This window comes from Ovis canadensis, chromosome 1, assembly GCF_042477335.2.
Source record: "Ovis canadensis isolate MfBH-ARS-UI-01 breed Bighorn chromosome 1, ARS-UI_OviCan_v2, whole genome shotgun sequence".
NCBI classification, from domain to species: Eukaryota; Metazoa; Chordata; class Mammalia; order Artiodactyla; family Bovidae; genus Ovis; species Ovis canadensis.
Genome location: NC_091245.1, coordinates 250464556 through 250491824, shown reverse-complemented (window position 1 = coordinate 250491824; position 27269 = coordinate 250464556). Strand labels below are relative to the sequence as shown.

The following is a 27269-nucleotide window of genomic DNA, read 5'->3' as shown; positions in this document are numbered from 1 at the left end:
AAATATGGGTTTGTAACACTAAAAAGGACCTTCAAATAATTTTTAAAACTTTCTGTTCATTTTCTTTTTTTACTAGAAAGCAAAACACATTGATTGGTAGTAGAAACTTTAAAAATCTAGATGAACTTGAAATCCTACCAACCAAAGTTTGATCAAGCTTTGTAGTAATTTTATATAGCAATATATGTAGTATGTTTTATTTTTACAAATTAACTTTGAACTGTATACCCTATTTTGTGATTTGTTTCTTTTACTAAGTATCATATATATATATGTATATTTCCATGTTAAAGTATATAATGAGGGTAGTACTTACAGTTTAGAAATTAGTTTCCTTAATTCAGTTCATAATGCTTTTTAATTTTAGTGTTCCACCCTAGTAGTATGTATCTTGTGTCTCCTTGCTCTCTCTCCACTCTTTTTTTGACCAGGTTAATACGTAATTATGTTATTGTTGACTAATACTAAAAGAATGTTCTGTTTAACAGCCAGTGGAAGTAATGAACATATTAGGTAGCCTCTGACTCAATGGCAATGATTCCTGGTAGAACCCCATTAAATATCTTCTTTATTTCTAGTCTTGACTTGATACAGTGTTCAGTACATTTGATACAGTGCATGATATTGTCAGTGAAATTATATTATACTGTTCTTCTACTCTTTATTAATAGTTTTTATTGTTTTTAAAATAGAGTAGATCCTAGACATTTTCTGAGAAGTATTTGGGCGTGCCTTGTTAGTATACAGTTTCTACCATAAAACACATATATGTTAAAATGGTACAACTGCTTTGAGATGTAAATGTTGATGCAGTTGGCTAGGCTCACTCATGAGTCAAGTGACACAGATGCTGGTGTGATAGCAAACTAGGATTCAGAATTTTCGTTGAGTCATAAATTACTACATATCATGGACCTTCTCGAGATCACTCTTGAATAGTAGGGGCGTGAATATTAAATGCCTGATGAATGAAAGACCTGTTTTATAAATCACATATGATTTTATAAATAATTTATATCTAGGTTTTTAGTGGAAGGTTTGCTAGATCTAGTTCCAATTCCACCTAACTGCTAATTTTATGGCAACTGATGCCTTTGTTTTTTAGAGCTTAACTTTCTTATGCAGACTTTTATGTTGAGATACATCAATGCTTATCGCTCAATCCCTTGAGCTTTATAGTCAGTGAACCTCAGAATCTCTCTTGTATAAAATATGCCCATTAAAAATAGGCTGATTCAGGTTAGATTTCTGCATATGTCTAAAGGCTTGTTTCAAAGAAGAATAGTAACTAGATAATAAACTTTTCATCCTCTGATGAAATTACTTACGTCATTAGTCTCTAGATATCACACCCTTGAAATCTTCACTTGGTAGTGTGACAGTTTGTCATGTCAGTTGGGTGGAGGTAATCTAGCACCAATTCTTAACCAGTTCTGAATTGCTCATTACCAGTTTAGAATTGCTCATCCCTGATGGCAGGGTAGAAATAATCAAGTCCTGGATTATATTGTTCCTAAGCCTTTGTTTCTTGAGAAGTTGATAGTTTGCTTTAAACTTACACTGCTAAATTTTTTAAAAGTCCATTTGTTCATGGCTTTTTAAGAAAGTAGCCCTTATTTTCATTCTTAGCATCCTATGTTTTCATCAGTGTTCTTCACCTGTTTATTGTCTATCCAACTAGATTGTAAGTTCTTATAAGTAGTAACTTTGTTTTACTTTTTTCTTTTTCCCCCTCACCGCATGGCTTTGGGATCTTAGTTCTCTGACCAGGGATTGAACCTGGGCCCTGAGCAGAGACAGCATAGAATCTTAACCACTGGCCTACCAGGGAATTCCCAATGACTTTATTTTATACTTATGTAGATTCCTACCTACTCCTACAGTGTCTCCTAAAATATAGTAAATATTCCATAAATCTTAATTATTTGAGAAAAGTAAGTGTGACAAATTGAATCTTACCAGTTTTAAGTTACTTTTATTGTTTAAATTTGTATGATACTATCTTTATACTTATCTTTTCTGGACAAAACATTCTGTGTCTTGAATTTGCTCAATTCAAATTTTCCTAAAATGTGTGTTATCTTCCTAATGCATGATAATTGAGATAAATAAATATTTGTTGAATAGGGAATAGAATTCTTAGATTTGAATATCATGTTCAATATAAGCATTTGACTGCTTATCTCTCAGATTTTGATCTGCATTGTTGGTTATAAGTCATTTAACATGTACTTGATGTAGACAAAGCCATGTGCTAAGGATCACTAAAATTTAGTTAGTGGATAACTAAATGTTATGACTGCCATTTGAAAAAGAACATACCTTTATAGCACGTGGAACTCTGTTCAGTGTTACGTGCCAGCCTGGATTGGGGGGAACTGAGAGAAGAATGGATGCGTGTATATGTATGGCTGAATCCCTTTGCTGTTCACCAGAAACTACCACAACATTGTTTATCTGCTATACCCCAATACAAAATAAGAAGTTTTTTTAAAAAAAGAACATACCTTTACTTAATATTTTGTCAGTAAAATAGATTTCTCAATTTGTAATTTTTTTTTGTCTTTATAGGGTAAAGTTCACCTTGAATTAAAACTGAATGAACTGATAACAGAAAATGGAACTGTGTGCCAGCAGCTTGTTGTACAGTAAGCGTATTTCTTTTGCCAAAATCAACTAGAAATAATTCTCCATTTTGTATTCTTTGACTCTTAAGTCAACTCCTTATTTTAAATACTTCAAAATCTTTTTTTAAGAAATGAACTCTGCTATGTTATTCCTTTATTAATTTGTTTTCTAGTTTATTTTCTCACATCTAGTCTACTCAGGTTATATATGTCATTAATTCATTCAACTAATAATTTATTTAATGTGTGTTAAATGATAGATGTAGGGTGTTTTCATAGGATCACAGATAAACATGTGTGTATAGCCTAACAAACAGGAAGGAGTTGGAAAAGCTTCCTAGTAGATGGCCTCTAGAAACTCCAATAGATAAAACCCAGCAGGGCATTACGGACCCTTAGGGCTAAAACTGAATGTGTACCTTGAGATTACCAGTGTTGATTCTTACCTGCTTTGAATTCCTTTTTTACACTTTTGCTCTCAACTCATTTTTATCACCCAGACTCTAATCTTCTAACTGTTTAGTAAATCTGTTCCAGCCTTTTCCCTCTGTCCAAAACCCTTCCTCTGGGCTGTCAATAAACAACTGAATATCCCTGACTTCTGAATGTTTTCTCTATGTCTTAACTGATATGTAGTGAATATCCCCTGAAGTACTGTTCCCTCTGCTGCCTTCTTAGTTCAGTTGCTCAGTCGTGCCTAACTCTTTGTGACCCCATGGATTGCAGCACGCCAGGCTTCCCTGTCTATCACTAATTCCCCAAGCTTACTCAAACTCATGTGCATTGAGTTGGTGATGCCATTCAACCATCTCATCCTCTGTGATCCCCTTCTCCTCTCACCTTTCAATCTTTCCCAGCATCAGGGTCTTATCCAATGAATCAGTTCTTTGCATCAGGTGGCCAAAGTGTTGGAGTTTCAGCTTCAACATCAGTCCTTCCAGTGAATATTCAGGACTGATTTCCTTTAGGATGGACTGGTTTGATCTCTTTGCAGTCCAAGGAACTCTCGAGTTCTCCAACACCACAGTTCAAAAGCATCAGTTCTTCGGCGCTCAGCTTTCTTTACAGTCCAACTCTCACATCCATACATGACCACAGGAAAAACCATAGCCTTGACTAGACGGACCTTAGTCGGCAAAGTAATGTCTCTGCTTTTTAATATGCGGTCTAGATGTGTCATAGCTTTTCTTCCAAGGAGCAAGCGTCTTTTAATTTCATGGCTGCAGTCACCATCTGCAGTGATTTTGGACCCCCCCAATATAAAGCTTGTCAGTGTTTCCATTGTTTCCCCTCTATTTGCCATGAAGTGATGGGACCAGATGCCATGATCTTAGTTTTCCGCACGTTGAGCTTTAAGCCAGCTTTTTCACTCTCCTCTTTCACTTTCATCAAGAGGCTCTTTAGTTCTTCACTTTCTGCCATAAGGGTGGTGTCATCTGCATATCTGAGGTTATTGAGATTTCTCCCGGCAATCTTGATTCCAGCTTGTGCTTCATCCAGCCCAGCATTTCTCATGATGTACTCTGCATATAAGTTAAATAAGCAGGGTGACAATATACAGCGTTGACGTACTCCTTTTCCTATTTGGAACCAGTCTGTTGTTCCATGTCCAGTTCTAACTGTTGCTTCCTGACCTGCATATAGGTTTCTGAAGAGGCAGGTCAGGTGGTCTGGTATTCCCATCTCTGTCAGAATTTTCCACAGTTTGTTGTGATCCATATAGTCAAAGGCTTTGGCATAGTCAGTAAAGCAGAAGAGGATGTTTTTCTGAAACTCTCTTGCCTTTTCAATGATCCAGCAAATGTTGGCAGTTTGATCTCTGGTTCCTCTTGCCTTCTCAGTCTGAGGCTATGTATTCTACGGGCCAGGGAGCAGGGTCAGTAATACTCTCCTACTGCTGCTCCTAACAGGCTTCCCAGGTGGCGCAGTGGTAAAGAATCCACCTGCCAATGCAGGACATGCAAGAGACTTGCGTTCCATCCCTGGGTCAGGAAGATCTCCTGGAGGAGGAAATGGCAACTCACTCCAGTATTCTTGCCTGGAAAATCCCATGGACAGAGGAGCCTGATGGGCTACAGTCCATGAAGTCGAAGTCAGACATGACTGAGCTACACATATACTATACTGCTGCTCCAGACTATTCTCCTAAAAAAAAAAACCCAGCTCCTTTGATGTATTCTCTTTCTGTGTAAATATATATTTATATTATGTACTTATATATGTCTGCTGCTGCTGCTGCTAAGTCGCTTCAGTCGTGTCCGACTCTGTGCGACCCCATAGACGGCAGCCCACCAGGCTCCCCCGTCCCTGGGATTCTCCAGGCAAGAACACTGGAGTGGGTTGCCATTTCTTTCTCCAATGCATGAAAGTGAAAAGTGAAAGTGAAGTCACTCAGTCGTGTCTAACTCTTAGTGACCCCATGGACTGCAGCCCACCAGGCTCCTCCATCCATGGGATTTTCCAGGCAAGAGTACTGGAGTCTACACACACATAAAATACTATATATATTACTTACTTAGTTAATTTCTTCTGAACTCTTTTAAAGAAGGTTGCACATACCATAATCCTTAATATATCAGTATGTGTTTTCTAAGAATAATGACACTATTATAAATAGTATAAATATAATATTTAAATGTACTCTATTACAGTTTTTGAATTTAGGAAATTTAACATTGTTACAATAAAAGTATTATCTATAGCTTTTATATTTCAGTACTTTACAGTTACTACATTTTACTTTTGTCATCTGTTCCAATAATGTCCTTTAGACATCTTTTTCTCTCCAAAAAACTATACGGTCCAAGATCATGTGTTAAATTTAGTTGTAATGTCTCTAATCTCCCTAACCTGTAGTCAGCAGTCTTTATCATTTTTTGTCTTTCATGGTACTGAAATTTTTGAAGATACAGGCCAGTTATTTTTTTTTAGATATTCCTCAATTTGGATTTGCCTACTGAAAACAGTTAAGATTTGTGTATAGTTTTTCTTCTAGACCGAGAGCATATAGTGAAGGTATTTGGATTAGTCCGCCTTGCACTATTCTCAACTCTATTCAGTTTGGTTATGTTGTATACGTGAAATACAGTTAAGTGGATTGATTTGGTTTGTTTGTATTTAGTTTAATGTTTTCCCCCATCCTTGTTGGTTTACTTTTATTTTTTGAATATGTAGACTATCTGGATGACTTCAGAAGTCAAAACTATACCAAAAGGCATTACTCAGAGATGTGTTAAATTCCCATCTCCTTAGATCCAACTCTAGGCAACCATAGGGGCTTCCCTGTTAGCTCAGTTGGTATAGAATCCACCTGCAATGAGGGAGACTTGGGTTCGATCCCTGGGTTGGGAAGATCCCCTGGAGAAGGAAAAGTCTGTCCACTCCAATGGGTATTCTGGCCTGGAGAATTCCATGGACTGTATAGTCCATGGGGTTGGAAAGAGTCAGACACGACTGAGTGACTTTCACTTTCAGGCATCTATGATCTGGTTTCTCTCCCTTTATTTTTTGCCTTTTACAGAATGTTCTATGAACAGATTTATATAATATATAATCTCGTGTCTTTTACTTAATATACTGCTTTTTAAGATATATCCATATTATATATCAGTATTTCATCCTTTTTTTAGGTATTTTTTATTTTGTGTCATAACTTATTCGTAGATACTGTTGTCCTTGTTTTACAGGTGATGAAACAATGCACAGATTGGTTAAATAAGTCCAAGTTCATATAGAAAGAGTGGAGTCTGGTTTTAAACTCTGGCAGTTTGATTTTTTTTTTTTTAGTTTTGAAATAAATCATAGATTTACAGGAAATTACAAAGTACAGAGAGGTCCTTGGTACCCTTCACTTAGTTTCCCTCAGTGGTTACATCTTACATAACTATAAATACAATATAAAAACCAGAAAATTAACATTGCAGAGTATACATTTTATCATTTTATCATGTGTAGATTTGTATAACCACCACCACAATCAAGATACGACATGATTCTATCACTGTAAATATCTCTCTTATGCTAGCCCTTTATAGTCACACCCACACTTCCCCTACCACCATCTCTAATCTTGCAACATCTGATCTGTCTCCATATCTAAAATTTTGTCATTTCAAAAATGTTATGTAAATGGACTCTTATAATATGTAACCTTTGAGGTTGGCTTTTTCCCCAGTCACATCCAGCCAGTTTTTGTGCACAGTTTTTAAAATCTGTTTGGCCAATTTCTGTCTTTTATTTAGTGAATTTATACCACTTACTTTTAATATAATTACTGATGTTAGGCTTCAGTTCTGTTCAGTTCAATCGCTCAGTTGTGTCTGACTCTTTGTGACGCCATGGACTGCAGCACACCAGGCCCCCCTGTCCGTCACCAACTCCTAGAGCTTGCTCAAACTCATGTTCATCAAGTTGTTGATGCCATCCAACCATCTCATCCTCTGTTGTCCACTTCTCCTGCCTTCAATCTTTCCCAGCATCAGGGTCTTTTCCAGTGAGTCAGTTCTTCACATCAGGTGGCCAAAGTATTGGAGTTTCAGCTTTAACATCAGTCCTTCCAGTGAATATTCAGGACTGATCTCCTTCAGAATGGACTGGTTGGATCTCCTTGCAGTCCAAGGGACTCTCAAGAGTCTTCTCCAGCACCACAGTTCAAAAGCATCAATTCTTTAGTGCTGAAGTATTTATTGTACAACAGTAAGAACCTCCATCAGTGTTAGTCTTTCAGCTCTCTAACACAGTTTAGAAAAGAAGAGAATTCTAAGTCTCTTGTATTTAGTTACATATTAGCTCTTTCCGTATTTTTTCCTTCCTGTCATTTCAGGATCCCTTCTTTTATCACTGTCTTTTATGTTTAGAGAATTTCCTCTTACCACTATTTTTAGGATAGGTCTACTGGTTACACTTCCTTTTAGTTTTTCATTGTGTGAAAATGTCTTGATTTTTTTTCTTCATTCCTAAAGGATATTTCACTGAACATAGAATTCTTGGTTGATAGTTCTTCTTCTTTTCCTCAGCACATGAAAAATGTACTATTTCCTTTTGGCCTCCATGATTTTTGATGAGAAATCCACTATCATTTAAATTGTTTTTCCTATACAGATTTTCCTATGTTTCTCTCTGGATACTTCCAAGATTTTTTTCTTTGTCTTTCATTGTCTAAGTGTTATAGTTTGACTATAGATTTGTTTGGGTTTATCCTGCTCAGCTTCTTGAACCTACATGCTCATATCTTTTGTCAGATTAGGAAATTTTTAGCCATTTTTTCTTGTTACGTTTATCAGCCCTGCTAGATTTCTCCCCTGTCCTTTTGAGACTCCAGTGGCTTGAATGTTAGATCTGTTATTATCCCATACATACCTGAGGCTCTGCCCACCACCCCCTCTCTTTTTTTTTCTGATCTGTTTTCCCTCTGTTGTTCCTATTAGGTTATTTCTTTAAGCTCACTGATTCTTTGTTCTGTCTGTTCTACTCTTGGACTCATCTGTGGAGTTATTTTTATTTTGGTTATGGTATTTTTAAGTCCTAAAATGTCTACTTGGTTCTTCTTTATTTCTTTGGTAAGACTTTCTTTTTTTTTTTGCTGAAACTTTCTATGTTTTCATTTCTTTCAAATGTGTTCATAATTGCTCATTGAGTCATTTTTATGATGCCTGCTTTCACATTTTCTATCAGATAAGTTCAGCATCCATGTTGTCTCAGTGTTGTCATCCTGATTGTCTTTTCTCATTCAAGCTGGAGATTGTATGGTTTCCAGTTCTATCCTGTACATTTTGGGAATTATGTAATGAGACTCTGAATCTTACCAGACTCTGACTCTCTGCTGGTTGGGGAAGAGGAGTTCCTATTCATTATTATCATGTAGAAATAGAAGCCCAGGTTCCTGAGTCAACTGCTGTTGATACCCCTGGAGGAAGGAGAAGAGTTCCTTGAAACTGCTGAATGAGAGCTGGTTCAGGCTCCCCTTTGCTTCTTCCTGGTACCACTCTGACTGGGACAGGGAGGAGTACCTTATTACTGTTCCCTGTGGCCTCCAGTGATATCCTGGTTGGGAGGAGTCAGTTACACCTACAAAGTGGTGAAAGTCTAACTTTCCCTCTCAGCCTTCTCTGATGCCACCCTGACCTGGAGGGGGAGGAGTGGTTAGACTTGGTGGCGATGGAAATCCATATTCCTCACGTGGTCTCTACTGACTCTACAGGAAGAAGGGCTCATTACAGCTTGTCAGAGGTCAAAGTCTAGGTTCTCACCTCAACTTTAGGCCTTTGTTGATGGGGGTGTGAGGGTAGAGCCAGTGTTTATCATGGTGTTTAACTGGAATAGATGGTTATTGTCTAAAAATGGCTTCTATCTTGCTAAGCTGGCTAGAGAAAGCTGGCTTTTCTCTGGGCACTTTTTGTCTCTTCCCATTGGTACTTCTGGGTTGGTAGCTTCTCTGGTACTCAGTCTGGGATATATAAGGGATAATAAGAAAACCTAGGGAATTCACTGCTGAGTCCCAATTTTGTTGGTTTCCAAGATCTCTGATTGACTTGCCTTCTTCTCTTCACTGCTTAGTTTTATTATGTTTGTTCAACATCCCGGGCTTTTAGCCATGCTTGATGGGAAGAAGAGGGAGATACGCATCTACTCCATCTTGTCCTAGAATTGGAAGCCAGTTCATTTCTTTTTATTTAAGAATAATATTCCTTTGTATGGAATTTGTTTACACATTCACCAGCTGATGGATATTTGAATTCTTTGCTATTTGAGGCTGTTATAAAGAAAACTGCTATAAATATTCACAAACAGGTCTGTATGTGGACATATATTGATCTGCATTCTTTCCTTCCTTGTCTTTTTCACTTAAGCCTTCACTGTCCATACTCAACGTCCATAGAACAATGGAACTCCAGTAGTAGCTTTGTGGGGTTTATTGTTGATTTCTCAGCTTTAGAGGTATTTTGAAGTTTGTGGTATTTTCTTTTTTTCAGTGATGTTCACGGCTTTCTGTGCTGTTTTCTTTGCGCTCCTTGCTGAACTTAACAGTTCTGGGGAGAGGTCTGTGGAAAGTTTCATATCCCAGTAGTTGCCATTACTCTCTAGGCCTAGAAAGCTCCCCATTGTAGCATTTCTTCAATAAGACTTCCATCCACTGATCTTTACCACATTCTTTCCTTCTCCTATTTTACTTTCTTCTAGGCCTTTTTCCATGATCTGGCACTATAGTTACTTTCTTACAGGTTCCCTAAACTCCCCTGCCCTTCTCTTCATCCCTTTAATATGAATGAACTCAACCTCTTCCTTTGTGTTCAGTGTGCACCTGAATATTGCTAGACAAAAATCACACAGAAAGACTAATTAAATTCATGGTCACAAACCTCACATGGGTACTTGACAATTAACGTGGAGTTTTACTATGCTTCTCATTATACCTGTGAGATTCTCCATCTCTGCAAACTGTAAATTGGTCACAGCTTCCTGAATCCAAATCTGCAAACCCGGATTGGCCTCCATCTCATTATCCGTAACGCTTAGTAGATGCGGTGCCCCTTCTCTTGTTGTGAGTGAGTTCTTCCATTTGAGCTCTGGGTTCTCTGTTGTTATCTTACTAAAGGACTTTGCTCCTTCATTTATCCCTTCTTCTGTTTCATCAGTGTTATCTGCTCTTTTAGGTTATTCTCAGTAGCGTATAAACATGTTCTAGGATCTTGCATTCTAAAAGACGTGTTCCCAGGCCTCATCTCCACTCCCCTTTCCCACTACCATCCCTGTTTATCTGCTCTCCTTTGAAGGCAGAGTTCTCAAAGTAAGACTGTCTAATAGCTATGAGGGGGGTGTATGTGTGCGTGCGTGCGTGTACATGCGTGTATGCATACTAGCTCTATTCACTGTAGGCAGTGTCATCCCAGGAGCAATGAATGTGCTCACTTCCTATATACTTGATTCTAAATAACATTCTCCAGTCAGGATTGTACACTAGATTTTTCTGTAATTATGAAAATGTCTTTTGTCTTAATTGTTCATTTTGGTGGCCAGTAACTGTGTGGCTAATTGAAAACTTGAAATACGACTAGTGCAGCTGAAGAACTAAATTTTAAGTTTTGTCTAATTTTAATTAATTAAAATTTAAATAGCCACATGTGGCTACTGGCTGCCTATTAGACATGCTCCAGTAAAAAGAAGGTGAATTTTTTTTTAAAGTAGTGACATGTTTGAGAGTCACTGAAACAGAGAAAAATATAAAAGATGAGCCTAGAGCTTCTGTGGAGTCAGAAAGTAAGGAATTGCTCAAAAAATAATGAGGCCATGTAGAAAGGATGTTGAAGTCAATTAGAAAGAGCTCCAAATAACCAAGTCTGGGACAATTTGAGCATCAAAGTGAATAATGATAATAATAGATTAAAGTCTGTAAAGTAAATGTCAGTGAGCTAGTGCTGATGTAACAATTAAGTACATGGTAGAGAAAGGACTGCTTTTCCTTATTTGTGAATATAGGATAAATGATAGAAATAAATCACTATTAGCAAGTACTACAATATGGGCATAAGTGTAATGACAGACAGCATATATGCATAGTCTCAAAGAATAACACTGTAAGATGTCTGATAGGTACGTACCATCTTAACCCGTGGTGGTACTCACTTGTGTCTGACACTTTGCAACCCCAGGCTCCTCTGTCCATGGAACTGTCCAGGCGAGAATATTGGAGCTGGTTGCCATTTCCTCCTCCAGGGTATCTTCCCATCCCAGGGATCAAACCTGGCTCTCAGGTCTCCTGCTTGGCAGACAGGTTCTTTCCTATTGTATCACCTGGGAATCCCCATCTTAACTGAGTGCTCAAAACTAATGTCACCAATAATGAGACATTCAGTACCTCCTGTAAGTTGCATTAAGAAGGATACCAAGATGCATAACCTTAGTCGAATCATAAGCAAACATCAGACAAATTCAATTTAAGGAATATTTTATAAAATAACTGGCCAGTACTGTCAAGATCATGGAGCAGAGAACCATTTTGGATAGAGGAGACTAAGTGGACATGACAAGCTAAATGCAGTTTGAGATCCTGTGTTGCATCATGTGCCAGGAAGAGGACATTGGTGACATTTAAATGAGGTCTGTAGACTAGTTAACTTTATTATTAACTAACATCGTATCAATGACTTTTCTGTTTCTATAATTCTACTCTGATTACACAAAATGTTAACATTGGGTGATGGGTATACAGGAACTCCAAATATTTAACAGCTTTTTGAAAGTCAAAAATTAATTCAAAATAAAAAGTTTGAAAAATTGTCTACAGCTTGTGCATCCAATCCAGATCTTTTTTTCTAGCTCCAGACTCATTGTTCACCTACCTTTTTTGCCTTCCACTCTGATGTCTCACAGCACACAAATTTAACACATTTAAAGCTGCAATATTGACTTTTATATCTGTTAATATCTAACTCTTCCCCACAGCATTAGCAGATAGTACCACCGTCCACCTGATTGATCAAGCCAAAAATCTGGAGTCACTTAAAATTTTTCTCCTCTACCCCACCACAGATAGGATTGTTTTTATTGGTTCTATAAAATTTTTTCTTGAATTTTCTAATTTTTAATAAACATCTACTGACATTTCCTTATTTCAAACCATGAATCATTTCTTACCTTGACTATTTCAATAATCTTTTAACTCTTCTTCCAGTCAGCAGTCCATTTTGTTTGTAAGCAGCCCAGAGCAGTCTTTTGGAACATAAACTAGATCATGGCAGTCCCCTGCTCAGACACTTGAGTTTGCAGTGCATTTATTTAGAATAAAATTCAGGCTCCTTACCATGGCCCATAGATCCAGCGACATCCCCTGCCTTTTGATCTTGTTTTGTTGCATACTTCCTATGAACATGCTTGTTCTCCCAGTTCCTTGAGTGTGACATTACTCTTCTAGCTCAGAGATCTGCATCTGCCTTTCCTTTTGCTGGAAATATCCTTATGCCCATTCTTCTTCTAGTTGGTTCATTCTTGTCTTTTTTAAGTTTCAACTTAATGTCACTTATCCTAAAATAGGGTACCCTATTCTTTGTCTTCCATAGCACTTGCCACTGTTTGTAGTTATTATTATTTTTTAGTAATTGCTTGTCATCTTCAGGTAGACTCTAAGCTCCATGAGGGCAGGGGCAGTGTTTGTCTTACTCACTTCATGGCCCCAGCATCTGGCACTTAACTAGGCACTAAATAAATTTTAAAACAGATAAATGAAGAAAGGTTAACATTTGACTTGTTAATGGATGAATAGAAAATAGCTTGTCTAGAAAAAGTGTTTTTTTTCCAAAAGGAAAAGAATAATACAAACAAAAATATGAAGTCAAGAAACAGCGTGGTATTTTGTGTGTGTGTATAATTAAAAGCAGCTTGATGTTGCCTGATATATGAACATTGAGTCAGAGACTGATCAGAAATTGATGAAATAGTCTGGAGCTAGTTCTTAGAGGCTCTTATGTACCATATGAACTTATAAAACTTAGGAGCTTATGGAACTATTGGAAGGTTTTAGACAGTAGAGAATGAACAGATTTGTATCTGGTACTGCCAAAGCGAGCACCTGATTTGCATTTTAGAAAGATCAGATTTGTGACAGTAGTAAGTACAGAAACTAGGGGGTGAACTTGAAGGATATTACGCTGATGCTGGAGAAGACTCTTGAGAATCCGTTTGACTGCAAAGAGATCAAACCAACCAGTCAATCCTAAGGGAAATCAATCCTTAATACTCGCTGGAAGGACTGTTGCTGAAGCTGATGCTCCAATAATTTGGCCACCTGATGCGAAGAGCTTACTCATTGGCAAAGACCCTGATGCTAGGAAAGATTGAAGGCAAAAGAAGGGAGCAGTAGAAGATGGTTAGATAGTATCACCAACTCAGAGGATATGAATTTGAGCAAACTCCAGGAGATAGTGGAGGACAGAGGAGCCTGGCGTGCTGTAGTCCATGGAGTCGCAAAGAGTTGAGCATAACTTAGCGACTGAATGATAACAATGAAGGGTCATTGGATTTACTTTATGAGATCCAAGTGAGAGTGGATTCTGTGCCAGAGCAATAGTTGCAGATATGAGAAAAGAGGCCAGATGAAGTAATATTTAGAGAGTGGAATCACTGAAACATATTGATTGATTAGATAATAGAAAGTGAGGAAGAAGGAGGAATTATTCCAGTATGGCTCCTAGATTTCTAGCTGTGTTATACAGGGGTGGTGATGGTATATACAACAAAGAGAAAATACTGGAGAAGGAGCTGCTTTAATAGATGGTAGTGAGTTGAGTTTTAGCTGCTCTTGAACATCTATGTAGGGATTTCCATCAGACATTCAGATACAGAAATCTTTAACTCTGTGGTGAGATCTCATATACAAGTGTATTGTTGATAGTAGTTGTGGCCATAAGAATAGATGTGTTAGATTGTAGTAGGGTTAAGGGAGGTTATGTAGCATAAAGAGAGCAGTTGCTAGCAAATCCAGTAGTAGAGGGCTTCCCTGGTGGTTCAGATGGTAAAGAATCCACTTGCCAATGCCAGTGCAGGAGACCTGGGTTCAGTCCCTGGGTCGAGATGATCTCCATCGTCTTGAGAAAGGAATGGCAACTCACTGCAGTATTCTTGCCTGGGAAATCTCATAGACAGAGGAGCATGGCAGGCTGCAGTTCATGGGGTCACAAAGAGTCAGACACGACTGAGCAGCTAACACTTTCAGTTTTTTCCAGCAGTTAGAATTAGAAAAACCTGGAGCATACAGATAGGTGTTACAAAGGAAGTTAGGGTCAAGGAAACCAAGAGAGAAGAGAGTTTCAAAGAGAGAGTGATCAGAAATATTGCATGCCGCCAAGAAATCCAGTGAGAATACCCCTGAAAAATATGGATAGCATTTGACACTCAGGGGACCTTAATGAGGAGAGTTTCCATGGAATGAAAAACAGAAAAAACTGGATTTCAGTAAAGGGAGGAGTGAATAGGAGGTCAAGAAATTAGGAGAGAAAATAGAAAAATTAGATAGGTGCAAAGTGACTTGAAGTCCAGGCAGTAATTTTTATTTTAGAGAAACGGACTGAGGTAAAGAACCTCAGGAGAGAAAATTGAGACAAAGTGAATATATGGTTGTTGCTAGTATATGGAAGTTGTTTTATATCCTGCAACCTTTTTACATTCACTTATTAATTCTACTAGCTTTTTAAAAATAGGTTCTATTCAGTGTTGTACACAGTCAGTTATGTCATCTGTGAATAGATGGCTTTACTTCTTCCTTTTCAGTCTGTTTCTTCCTTCATGGTACTGGCCAGAAACTCCAGTACAATGTTGAATAGAAGTGAGAACAAACATTCTTGTCTTATTACTTATCTTAGGGGGTAATTTTTCAGTTTTTTACCACCAAGTACAGTGTTAGGTATCCATCATCAGGTTGAGAAAATTCCCCCTTTGTTCCTAGTTTGCTGAGAATTTTTACCAGAGATGGATATTCAGATGATCTTAACACTTATTTTTTGTTTTTATCTGTTAAAATGGTGAATTTTGTTGACTGATGGAATGTTTAAACCACATCCACTTGGTCAATGTTGTGTTAATATTGTTACCTATTGCTGGCTTTGATTTGCTGAATTTTGTTAAGGATTTTTGTGTCTCTCTTCATGAAAGATATTAGTCTGTAGTTTTCTTATAATGTCTTTGGTTTTGTAATCAGGATATTAACAGTCGCTTTGGATGAACTGGGAAATAGTCTCTCCTCTTCAGTTTTCCAAGTTTTTATAGAACTCATGTAATTTATTTTTTACATGATTAGTGTAAAAATTCACCAATGAAGCTGTCTGGGCCTGGAGTGTGTTTGTTTTGTTTTATACTGTATTTTTATGTCTGCTTGATAAATTGAACTTGTTATTATAGAATATCCCTCTTTATTCTAATATTGGTAATATTCTTCATTATAAAATCTAGTTTGATATTAATACACCCACTCTGCCTCCCTGGCTGGTTGGTTCACTTGCTTTCTTCCTTTTTTCATGTTTGTAATTTAAATTTAATACTAGAAGATTTTTAGTCCAACTTCGATTTTATACTTGTATTTCTTTCCTCTTACATTGAAAATCTTAATCCATAACATTATATACTTAACAATATGATTATTTACATTATCTTATAAAATAGATACAGTAGATTCAAAATAATAATACCAGTATTACCACTGATGATTAGGTTATTAAATGAAGTTTTAGAAGTTTTAACTGTTCTATTTGTTCTAAGACTATATATCACTAAGGATTAGAATCAAATACTGTGCTCTAGTCTTTTGACAGAGAAGGCGATGGCACCCCACTCCAGTACTCTTGCCTGGAAAATCCCATGGATGGAGGAGCCTGGTAGGCTGCAGTCCATGGGGTCGTGAAGAGTCGGACACGACTGAGCGACTTCACTTTCACTTTTCACTTTCATGCATTGGAGAAGGAAATGGCAACCTACTCCACTGTCCTTGCCTGGAGAATCCCAGGGATGGGGGAGCCTGGTGGGCTGCCATCTATGGGGTCGCACAGAGTCAGACACAACTGAAGCGACTTAGCAGCAGCAGCAGCGGTAGCAGTCTTTTGAACTAATTCTAGTTCTCTCTTTAAGTTTATTTTCACTTTGGAAATATAAAAGTTTTCTATGTTTGCAGATTCAAAACTGTGTCAGATATATCTGAATAAGTCCCCATTCCCAAATTTTAGTCTTGTCAGTATTTTTACAAATACAAGCAAATAAATTTATGCACATATATTGTTATAAATAAAAATATATTAATGTTTCCCATTCCATTCTTATACAAAGTATAGAGTTCTGTAACTTCTTTCTTTTTTTTTTTTATCACTTCACTGCTTTTTTTTATTTTTTACTTTACAACATGGTATTGGTTCTGCCACACATCAACATGAATCCGCCACAGGCATACGCATGTTCCCCATCCTGAACCCCCTTCCCACTTCCCTCCCCGTACCATCCCTCCGAGTCTTCCCAGGGCTCCAGCCCCAAGCATCCTGTATCGAACCTGGACTGGCAATTCATTTCTTATATGATATTATACATGTTTCAGTGTGAAAATTACTAGAGCTAATCAATGAATATAGTAAAGTTGCAAGATATAAAATCAACACACAGAAGTCCCTTGCATTCCTATATACTAATAATGAGAAAATAGAGAAATTAAGGAAACAATTCCATTCACCATTGCAACGAAAAGAATTAAATACTTAGGAATATATCCACCTAAAGAAACTAAAGACCTATATATAGAATGTAACTTCTTTCTTCACTTAAGAATATATACTGAAGATCTCTCCATAATCAGTGTAATTAGAGAACAGATATTTACTCCATTCTTTTGACAACTATGTAGAATTCCATTGTATGGATTTACCATAATTTATTCAGCTAGACCCTTGCTAATGGATATTTGGATTGTCATTACTCATTGATTCAGCTTTCCTTTAGTTAGTATTAGCATGGTATATATTTTTCTGTTTTTTACTTTTATTTTTATCTTATATTTAAAAGAATTTCTTAAAGACAGAGTATAATTTTTTTTGCCCCATCTGAAAATTTTTGCTTTTTAGTTGACATGTTTAGACCATTTACATATCTGTATAATGTGTCTGTTACTCTACCTTCATGTTTACTAATCTTTTCTTCTGCCATTTCTAACCTTCTATTAATCCCACTCAGTATTTTTCATATCAGAACTTGTAGACGTTCAGATTTTAATGTCTTCTGTGTTTCTACCGAACATACGAAATGTAGTCATAACTTTTTCCATGTCCTCATCTACTGACTCTGTCATCTGTGTTATTTCTGGATCTGTTACTATTGATTTGGCTTTTTTCCCTCCTGGGTTATATTTTCTTGACTTTTTTATGTTTCTAGTTATTTTCTGTTGGATGCTAGACATTGTGGAGTTGCTGGATACTTTTGTATTCTTACGAATATAGTTGAAGACTTAAATTATTTGGAAACAGTGTGATTCATTTATGGTTTGCATTTAAGCTTTGTTAGCTGGAACCAGAATGGCCGTTTAGCCTGTGGCTAGTATTTTCCCACTACTGATGCCAGCACCCATAAATTACCAGCTTTTTACCATGCCCATGGGATCTCTTGATAGTCATTTGTAGGCTTCAGGAATTGTCCCCTCTATTCTTTTCTAACTACCCCTCCCCCCCACCTCTGCCTCACATGTATATGCTTATCAGCACATACAGTTTCCTCACAGGTATGTGCTTATCAGCACTCAGCTGAAGACTGGGGATGGGCAGGTGGTGTGGGTACTTTTCTAGCTCTCTGGTGATTTCTTTCACTCTGTGCAGTTCTGTTTCCTCCAGCACCCTGTCCTGGGAACTCTAGTCACCTTGGCCTTCCCCAACTGACAGCCCCTCTCTTTCTTCTCAAGGAGACCGTCTAGCAGTAGCCCAGGACAGTTAGAGGGCTCACCTTGTTTATTATCCCCTCGAGATTACTGTCCTGAACTTCTGGTAATTATGCTTTTTTTTTTAAAGCTATTGAAGTGGGAGGATAAATGTGTTCCCTGTTAACTCCCTGTACTACTGCATACTCTTGCATGTCAGTTCAGTCACTCAGTCGTGTCTGACTCTGCGACGCCATGGACTGCAGCACGCCAGGCCTCCCTGTCCATCACCAACTCCCGGAGCCTACTCAGACTAATACCCTTTGAGTCCGTGATGCCATCCACCATCTCATCCTCTGTCATCCCCTTCTCTTTCTGCCTTCAATCTTCCCAGCATTAGGGTCTTTTCCAGTGAGTCAGTTCTTTGCATCAGGTGGCCAGGGTATTGGAGTTCATCTTTAGCATCAGTCCGTCCAATGAATATTCAGGACTGATTTCCTTTAGGATAGACTGGTTGAATCTCCTTGCAGTCCAAGTGACTCTCAAGAGTCTTCTCCAACACCACAGTTCAAAAGCATCAAATCTTTGGTGCTAAGCTTTCTTTATAGTCCAGCTCTCACATTCATAAATGACTACTAGAAAAACCATACCTTTGACTAGACAGACCTTTGTTGGCAAAGGAATGTCTCTGCTTTTTAATATGCTGTCTAAGTTGGTCATAGCTTTTCTTCCAAAGAGCAAGTGTATTTTAATTTCATGGCTGTAGTCATCATCTGCAGTGATTTTGGAGCCTCCCAAAAATAAAGTCTCTTACTGTTTCCATTGTTTCCCCATCTATTTGCCATGAAGTGATGAGACTGAGTGCCATGATCTTAGTTTTCCAAATGTTGAGTTTTAAGCCAGCTTTTTTACTTTCTTCTTTCACTTTCATTAAGAGGCTCTTTAGTTCTTTGCTTTCTGCCATAAGAGTGGTATCATCTGCATATCTGAGGTTATTGAGATTTCTCCTGGAAATCTTGATTCCAGCTTGTACTTCATCCAGCCCATCAGTTCACATGAGGTACTCTGCATATAAGTTAAATAAGCAGAGTGACAGTATACAGCCTTGACATACTCCTTTCCCTATTTGGAACCAGTCTGTTGTTCCATGTCCAGTTCTAACTGTTGCTTCTTGACCTGTGTACAGATTTTCCAGGAGGCAGTTCAGGTGGTCTTATATTCCCAAAGAGTTTGTTGTGGTCCACACAGTCAAAGGCTTTGGCATAGTCAATAAAGCAGAGCAGAAGTTGATGTTTTTCTGAAACTCTCTTGCTTTTTTGATGATCCAAAGCATGTTGGCAATTTGATCTCTAGTTCCTCTGCCTTTTCTAAATCCAGCTTGAACATCTGGAAGTTCATGGTTCACATACTGTTGAAGCATGGCTTGAATTTTGAGCATTACTTTACTAGCGTGTGAGATAGGTGCAATTGTGTGGCAGTTTGAATATTCTCTGGCATTGCCTTTCTTTGGCATTGGAATGAAAACTGACATTTTGTAGTCCTGTGGCCACTGCTGAGTTTTCCAAATTTGCTGGCATATTGAGTGCAGCACTTTCACAGCATCATCTTTTAGGATCTGAAATAGCTCAACTGGAATTCCATCACCTGCACTAGCTTTGTTTGTAGTCATGCTTCCTAACGCCCATTGACTTGACTTTGCATTCCAGAATGTCTGGCTCTAGGTTGGTGATCACACCATCATGATTATCTGGGTTGTGAAGATCTTTTTATATAGTTCTTATGTGTATTCTTGCCACCTCTTCTTAATATATGTAGAAGTTAATATTTGTCTTTTAGTTAGAAAAAAAAATCCTAGGCAAAGAATCAAATCATTCTGTACTATAAAGAAGTTTGGACTAAATTTATTTTCCTTTGTAATTTCTAGAAAATGTGTCATTATCTAATGCTTTGTATGTCATATATAAATAAAATACAAGATAATTTGGTGTAGTAAGGTTATTTTAACATTAATTTTAACTCATGGTTTACGATGTGAAGTTGTTTGATTTACCAATTAGAAGCGTAGTTAATTAGGAAAATATTTCATAATATATGTAGCAAGTAAAATAATCTGTATTTAATACTACTACTTGTTTGTCGGAAAACCTAATTTTTATACTTCTGTTTTAAAATTATTTAAGAGTACTTCTGAAGATTTTTATAGACTCATATTTTTGGGTTACGGGTGTTTTTTTGGTTTGTGAATATTCTTGTCGAAGTCTTTGTATACTGAAAAGCATTTTTCTCATTGTTTTCATACTTCATAAAATTATAGTGAGTTTTTATAATTAAGATTTCTCATAATTAGTGTTTACATCAGATAAGTTTGGTATTATGAAGAAAGTATGGGTTGCCCCAAAGTTTGCTCGGGTTTTTCCATATTATGTTACGGAAAAACCCGAACAAACTTTGTGGCCAAGCAAATACAGTTTATTCCGGCACAGTGGGAATGTAGGAGGACTTTGAACTTTAGAAATGGAGTTAAGAAAGTAGAAGTTGAGTCTCAGCCTACTTCTTACAAGTTGTATTACCTCTTTAGCATTATTTTGTTATTTTCTCACATAAATTTTTTAGCCTTACTTTCTTCTTTAAAATGACATGATTATACCTTTCTCAAAGACAGTTGTGAGAATTAGGTGCATTCTGTGCAAATAAATAGTAAACTGCAAATACTATGTAAAAATCAGGTATCATTTTGAGACTTAGCCTAAGAAGTATACATTTCAAACAGTATGTACAGTGGGAAAATATGACTATACCCAAGCCTGACATTAATAACCAGAATTGTTGTCTTGACCTGTACTTTTCATCAGTTAGTTTCAGAAAGTTTTTTAATTTGATTTTTGATACCGAATTTAATAGAAATGAGTCATATTATCATTTCTTTCTTTACTTGGCAGCATACCATTTGCACTTCACCCACATATATGATTGTGGGTTGTAGAGAGAAATTAGAATGTCGTTCGGTAGCTCACATCTTTCAGCCAAGAATGCTTTTCACCAACACTCATGAGTTTATTGTAGGCACTGGGAAATGTACACCCTTAGATGGTCAACTGAATTTGTGAACCTCAGTAAAGAGAAAATTTGAGGAGCAGGTCATTAAGTCAGATTCAGTGTTCTATGTAAATACCAGTAACCATTATCCATGGAGTAGATGAGATGATCTTGGTTTTTATGGCCTAAATCATTTTCTGCAGAATGATGCAGGAGCTGTTATTGAGAGTCAGAATAAAAGGCTGCAGGACTGTATGTGGCTTGCTCTTTATTTATGAATCAGATTTTAAGTGGAAACCACAGTTGTTTCCTTGTTTCTCATTCATGCTTCAGCAGAGGATATGATGCTACAGATTTGACTTGGTTTGTAGTTTCTCCTTTAAGGCTCACACCCTTTTCTTTTCCTTTTTAGAAGCCACAGTCAGTTTAATGTATTAGCAAACCACAGCATGTACCTTGTTGGATATGCTTTGTGTGCTAAATATTACTTGGTAGTCTCAGTACTAATTGTGGTGGTCTAGTCCTCTTTTGGAAGTATAGCATAAGTAAATGAGTTCCGGGAGCTCAGCTCAGTGCTTTGTGATGGCCTAGAGGAGTGGGGGTTGGAGGGGTGGTAGGTTCACGGGGGAGGGAATATATGTATATGTATAGCCGATTCATGTTGTACAGCAGAAACTAACACAACATTGTAAAGCAATTATACTATTCAAAAAAATCCAAAAACAATAAGTGCATGCATGCGTATGTTTGGGATAAGTGGTATATAGGCATACAACTATAGACATGTGAAAATCAGTTTTAACCCTTTGAGTTTATAACTTGTATTTAAAGATAATGTTTTATGTTATTTAACTTGAGTATAATAATGTTAATTTTCTCTTATTCTTCCTTAGTGTCAAGGCGTGCCATGGGTTGCCTCTCATAAATGGACAAAGCTGTGACCCTTACGCAACAGTTTCTCTAGTGGGCCCTTCCAGGTAATGTTTATTGAATTAGTATTAGATTTTTAAGTTTAATAATTACAATATTAAGTTTCTAAGAGAGCATATTAAATATCTATTTATGAAATAGACTAATGAATGCTTCTTGAAAGAAAAATCTTCAGTTCTGTTATACACTTGCAAATAGCCAACTATTCTTTTATGAAGGAAAACAAGTGCCATTTCAAATCTACCAGACTCTTAGGCTGTGGGGAGCAACCTCTTTTATAGTATTTAAAATGTACTTTAAAACATGAACTTGACCTTCTTTCACCATCAGCCTTCTTATTTTCAAACGTCTTAGATTTTATTGCAGGTAGAATCCTGTTTTAAGAAATGTTAGCTCAAAATAGCAAGGAAGTTTCAATATTTTTATCTAGAAAGCAAGTCAGGACTAAAAATACCTTTTCTGCTTGTGCCATCTGTGCTGTTCAGAGAGAATTCCAGAACATGGTGAAGCACACTGCATCATTGATTTAAATTACTTACGATAATTTATAGAAAATCTATAGCAATTTTTAGTATTTTCTATTTTATAATTTCATTATGGTTTCTTTCAGAGCCTGACTAGTTGAAATTTGTTTACAACTTGAAGGCTTAGAATCAAGAAACAAAGAGCATAATAATGCCAGACAGAAACATATATATACATACACAGACATGTACTGCTTCTTCCCAGCCCCAAGCTCACTATGTATCTTATTTTTAAGAAAATAACCAGTAAGTCACTTTGAAAAATGTATTTGTCCCTATGGTATGTAAAGCACCATACCTCGTACTTACTGGGTTCTCAAGCAATAGTATCCTATTATTAGTGTAGATGGTTTTAAATTTAAAAGCAGATACTCAGTCGTATAACATTCATGCTGTCAAAGGGATTTAGTTCTCCATGTTTCAAGTGTTTAGTGGAATTGTTCTTGGTTTTTGTTCTTGTTTATAATTAGTACCCAACAGATTCTTTAGTGTAAATGCTTAGTAATGTACAGATAGAAACTGTTTAGCATCCAAGTTTGTTTTAAAAAGTCGCTATTGGTTTTGATACTGTGCTGTGGTTGTGAAGGATGTTACTGTTGGGGAGCTGGTAAAAGTCTCCGTGGGACTTCCCTGTACATTTCTTTGCAATCTCCTCTGCATCTCCAATTATTTCAAAATAAAAAGTTTTTTTTTAAAAAGCCACATTGTAGCCAAAGTCCAAGAGGTAAACTGAGTTAAATGTGTTCTGAGGTATTTTTCAACATAGAATAAGGTGTTTGAATCTCATTGTCTTTCTTCTGCCATTTATTTTGAGTTGCTTATATAATAGAATGTGTTATTTAAAAACCCCTGAAGGAAACTTTGACAGTCAATCTAATATAGCCATGGAATAATAAAATCTTGGCATATATCACATATACAAAATTTGTGTCTTTGATTTGAGTTTTTAGAGACACATCAGTTTTTTCCCTCAAGTACTATTTAAAGCTACTGCCTTCCCTGAGTCATCCTAACAGTTAAACAGAAAAGAGGCCTGGCTCCCTGGTTGGAAATAGCATGTTTTATAATTGTGTACTGTTAAGTTCTACAAGGTAAAACTCTACCACATTGGAACAGGAATGACCAAAAGAAGACAAAAGTAAAGAAGAAAACGAGCAATCCGCAGTTTAATGAAATCTTTTATTTTGAGGTAACTTTTTGTTTTCTTTAAATGTTAATACAACTAAGCATTTTTTTTCCTGAAAACTATGAGTCCGTGTTGTGACACAGTGGAGGCCCAGTGCAGAAAACGAAGGCAGAGCTCTGATTAATTTGAGGAGGGGGAGGTCTAGGACCACACCCATTCTTCAGTCAGCCTTGGTATCACACCCGCCTTCACACAGAACCCCACCTTATCCAGCACCCCCAGGACTCTTTGGCAGAATACTCCTTGAAAGCCATTAGTGAAGTAAGTGCAATATCCACTTGTTAGATCTGGGTTCTAGTCCCAGTTGAGTTTGAACAGATCACTACATGAGAGACTCAAATTTCTTGTGAAAGGATAATTTTGTCAGAGCAGTAGCATCCCAACCTAAGTCATAGAGTTTTTATGAGGTTCAAATGTGAAAATGCTTTGAGATTATAAAGTATGATATGATTAAGGCCTTGTTATTAACTTCTTTTTAGCTAAATCACTCTAAGGAGACATGCTTTTTTTCATAGAGAACTTCAACTGCTTTGAAGTTACCCAAAATACAGGGCTTTGAAGTTCCTTATTATGGAGCTGCTGCTGCTGCTGCTAAGTCGCTTCAGTCGTGTCTGACTCTGTGCGACCCCATAGACGGCAGCCCACAAGGCTCCGCCGTCCATGGGATTTTCCAGGCAAGAATATTGGAGTGGGTTGCCATTTCCTTCTTCAATGCATGAAAGTGAAAGGTGAAAGTGAAGTCGCTCAGTCGTGTCTGACTCTAGTTACCCCATAGACTGCAGCCCACCAGGCTCCTCTGACCATGGGATTTTCCAGGAAAAAGTACTGGAGTGGGGTGCCGTTGCCTTCTCCATAATATGGAGCATTGTTAAATAAATCCTTTTTCATATTTGAAAACTACAGGAAAAAACCAAAGTAAGCTCTATTCTAAAAGATTATGTTCTGCCCATAGGATAGGTTGCAGTTGAAATTAACATGTAGGAAAGATTTTTTTTTTTTTTAAGTTACATTTTGTGCTTTTCCTTTCTTTTTACATGGGTTTTTTTTGTTTTGTTTTTTTGATATTTCAAAGTGAAGAGAGTGAGGGCACATCTAGCCATGCCTGATTACTGTGCTTTAATAAAGGAACACAGTTGAAGAAGGGCCAGAATTGAAGCAGGAAGAATTGTGGGGGTGGAGGCAAGGCAGAAAAAAAAAAAAAGAAAATGTACCAGTGTGAGATTTTTCCATTTTCCAGGCAAGGACTTACTTAATTCAGTTGTTCCATATTTAAAAATGGCTATTACATCTAGCCTGAAAAAAATCCAAGAAGGGGCAAAATGTCCTTTGAAAGTCAAGACCTGACCTGTTTGGTATATGCAAGCATGCATATGAAGCCTCAAAACATTCATTCGAAGGGCCCTTTTGTTGAGTTTATTATAAAGATAAAAGTTCAGTCTCTGTTCTCTAGCTAGAGTAAGAGACCGAAAGCATGCACACGCATACAGACATGCAATAGCAGGTGCTGGGGAGCTCTGCTGCCGCTGAGTTAAGCCAGAGGAAAGAGTATTAGAGATGGAATATTTTGAACAAAGACATAGAAACAGAAAGTTATGTCCAAAGAGTAGCCAAGTAGTGATTTGACTGAAAGGGAATAAAGGGAGTTAAGCTTAGAAAGATAAAGTAGGACCAACTAATGAAAGACCTTGAGAGCAGGTTGGAGTATTGGACATTGAATATTGTTGAGCCCAGAGATAACAAGAGTAATGAAGTATTTTGAGAAGAATTAACCATGATCTGTGGGCCAGATGGCTACGAGAGAGAACAGAGATCAAGAGACTGCTGTAGTCTAGGTGTTTTTTTTAAAAAAAGGAAAAAGCAAAAGCGGGGGAAGAGTCTGACTCGAGAGAGTAATATGGAAACAGGGCGGAAGAGAAAGATGAGAAACTACAAATGGCAAGATAACAAATTGGTTACAGAAGAAAAGATAAAAGGAGGAGTCAGATGTTGTCCTCATGATTTCAAATCTGGAAAAGTTAAGAAGGAAAACAAGTGGTTCAGTGTGGGGCATAATGAGCTTGAGCTCTGACATGTGAAATCCTCCCATAGTTCATGACTAAGATGGGTGATGACTGTAGATAAAGATTCAAGAATTGCTTACAGTGACTCAAGAAAGCAAGCCAAGGGTGTAGAGGTATGCAAGAAAGGAGAGAAGTGAACCAGCTAAGTTCTGCCACATATTAAATATTTGACTTTGAATGTGTTTCTTAATGTCTGTACTTTAGCTTCCTCATTCTCAAGATGAGGATAATAAATCTAGCCCTGCCTGCCTCAGAGCAGTGTTCTGATGAACACAGAAGATAATGGATATGAAAGCACTTTGTTAACCGTACAGCCCTGTGTAGCTTAGAGCAAAATAAAATATAAAACCCTGGAGAAAACCCATGTGTGTATGTTCTGAGGAAGAAGTAATGGCAGAGGTAGAAGCAAGGAGAGCAGAAGGTAGCCCAGATCATGCTGGGTAAACTCAGAGAAAAGAATATCTCTGGGAAAATGGAGGATGTTTGTATGGTCACTCGTTCAGATAAAGGGGTCATGGAAGGTGAGAACTCAGAATTTCATCATCAGACTTGATGATTAAGAGAGGGGTTTTAGGAGGGTGATCTATGAGGAAGCCAGATTATAAGGAGTTACTGTAGTGAGTGGGTGGTGAGGAAGCGGAGGCTGTAAGAATGGGTAGCAGTTTTGAGATACTTGTCTGTGAAAGGAAAGAGATAGGAAGACCATAATTTAAGGGGGGGAGAATTTTTCTTAGGCTTGAATGAGGTGAACAGTATGGTCAAGAAAGCTGCAATTAAAATAGATCGAATGCTGACTGCATGTTTACTGCATACCATGTGGGGGTGGAGCTGTCTCAGAAAAGAGGAGGATCATCTCACCCTCTGATTCAGAAAAGGATGAGAAAAGTCATCCAGTCAACAGGCCTCTATGGGAACGGACGTGTTCAGGTGGACAGTAGTTGAGGAAGTTCTGCCAGTGGCCTTGATATTTTCAGTAAAAATGTGAGAAGGAAGTGTGAGGGTGGCATTGTTATCTTGAGAAATGTGGGAAAGTCTTCAAACAGTTCCTAGCTTATGCAGTTTCACTGAAATAGAACACTTTTACTCTGAGTCACCAACAGATACATATGAGCCAGAGAACCCAGTGTTCCTACATATTCAGTCGATAAAGGGTATGGAGGTAAAGTTGATTTTGATGTTTTATTTACCACCTTATCTTTACCTCTCTCTGCTACTTCCATAGCTGTTTGTATATTTAGATTTGGGATCAGATATTACATGGGCATTTTCTTCTGTTTATAAAAAACGCAAACACTTTAGGGGTGGTTTTTTTAAAGTTTGTGTAGGAAAAAGATATTAAAAATTTTTTTACTAAAATGTTTTGTTTATAGGTGACGAGATCCAGTAGTTACACGAGAAAGTCCCAGTTCCAAGTAGAAGAGGAGGACATTGAAAAGCTGGAAATTAGGTATGTGAATTGGATTTTACAGAGTTGCTGTTTTCTGTGCCAAAAGAAAAATCCTAAATTTAACTGAAAAAGATGACTCAGGCTTAACA

The 27269-nt window shown here is 37.3% G+C and overlaps 1 protein-coding gene across 3 annotated transcripts in view; it reads left to right on the top strand.

Annotated features, from left to right (window-relative positions):
• Positions 1-27269, top strand: part of RASA2 (RAS p21 protein activator 2) — a 124305-nt gene that overhangs the window by 48804 nt on the left and 48232 nt on the right. For 2 of the 3 annotated variants that reach the window (XM_069563683.1, XM_069563672.1), the window contains exons 5-8: positions 2572-2648; positions 21927-22010; positions 23604-23676; positions 27104-27180. In XM_069563683.1, the coding sequence (XP_069419784.1) occupies positions 2572-2648; positions 21927-22010; positions 23604-23676; positions 27104-27180 (311 nt within the window). Of the gene's footprint in view, positions 1-2571; positions 2649-21926; positions 22011-23603; positions 23935-27103; positions 27181-27269 lie in introns of all 3 variants that reach the window. The other variant, XM_069563692.1, reaches the window with a different exon arrangement.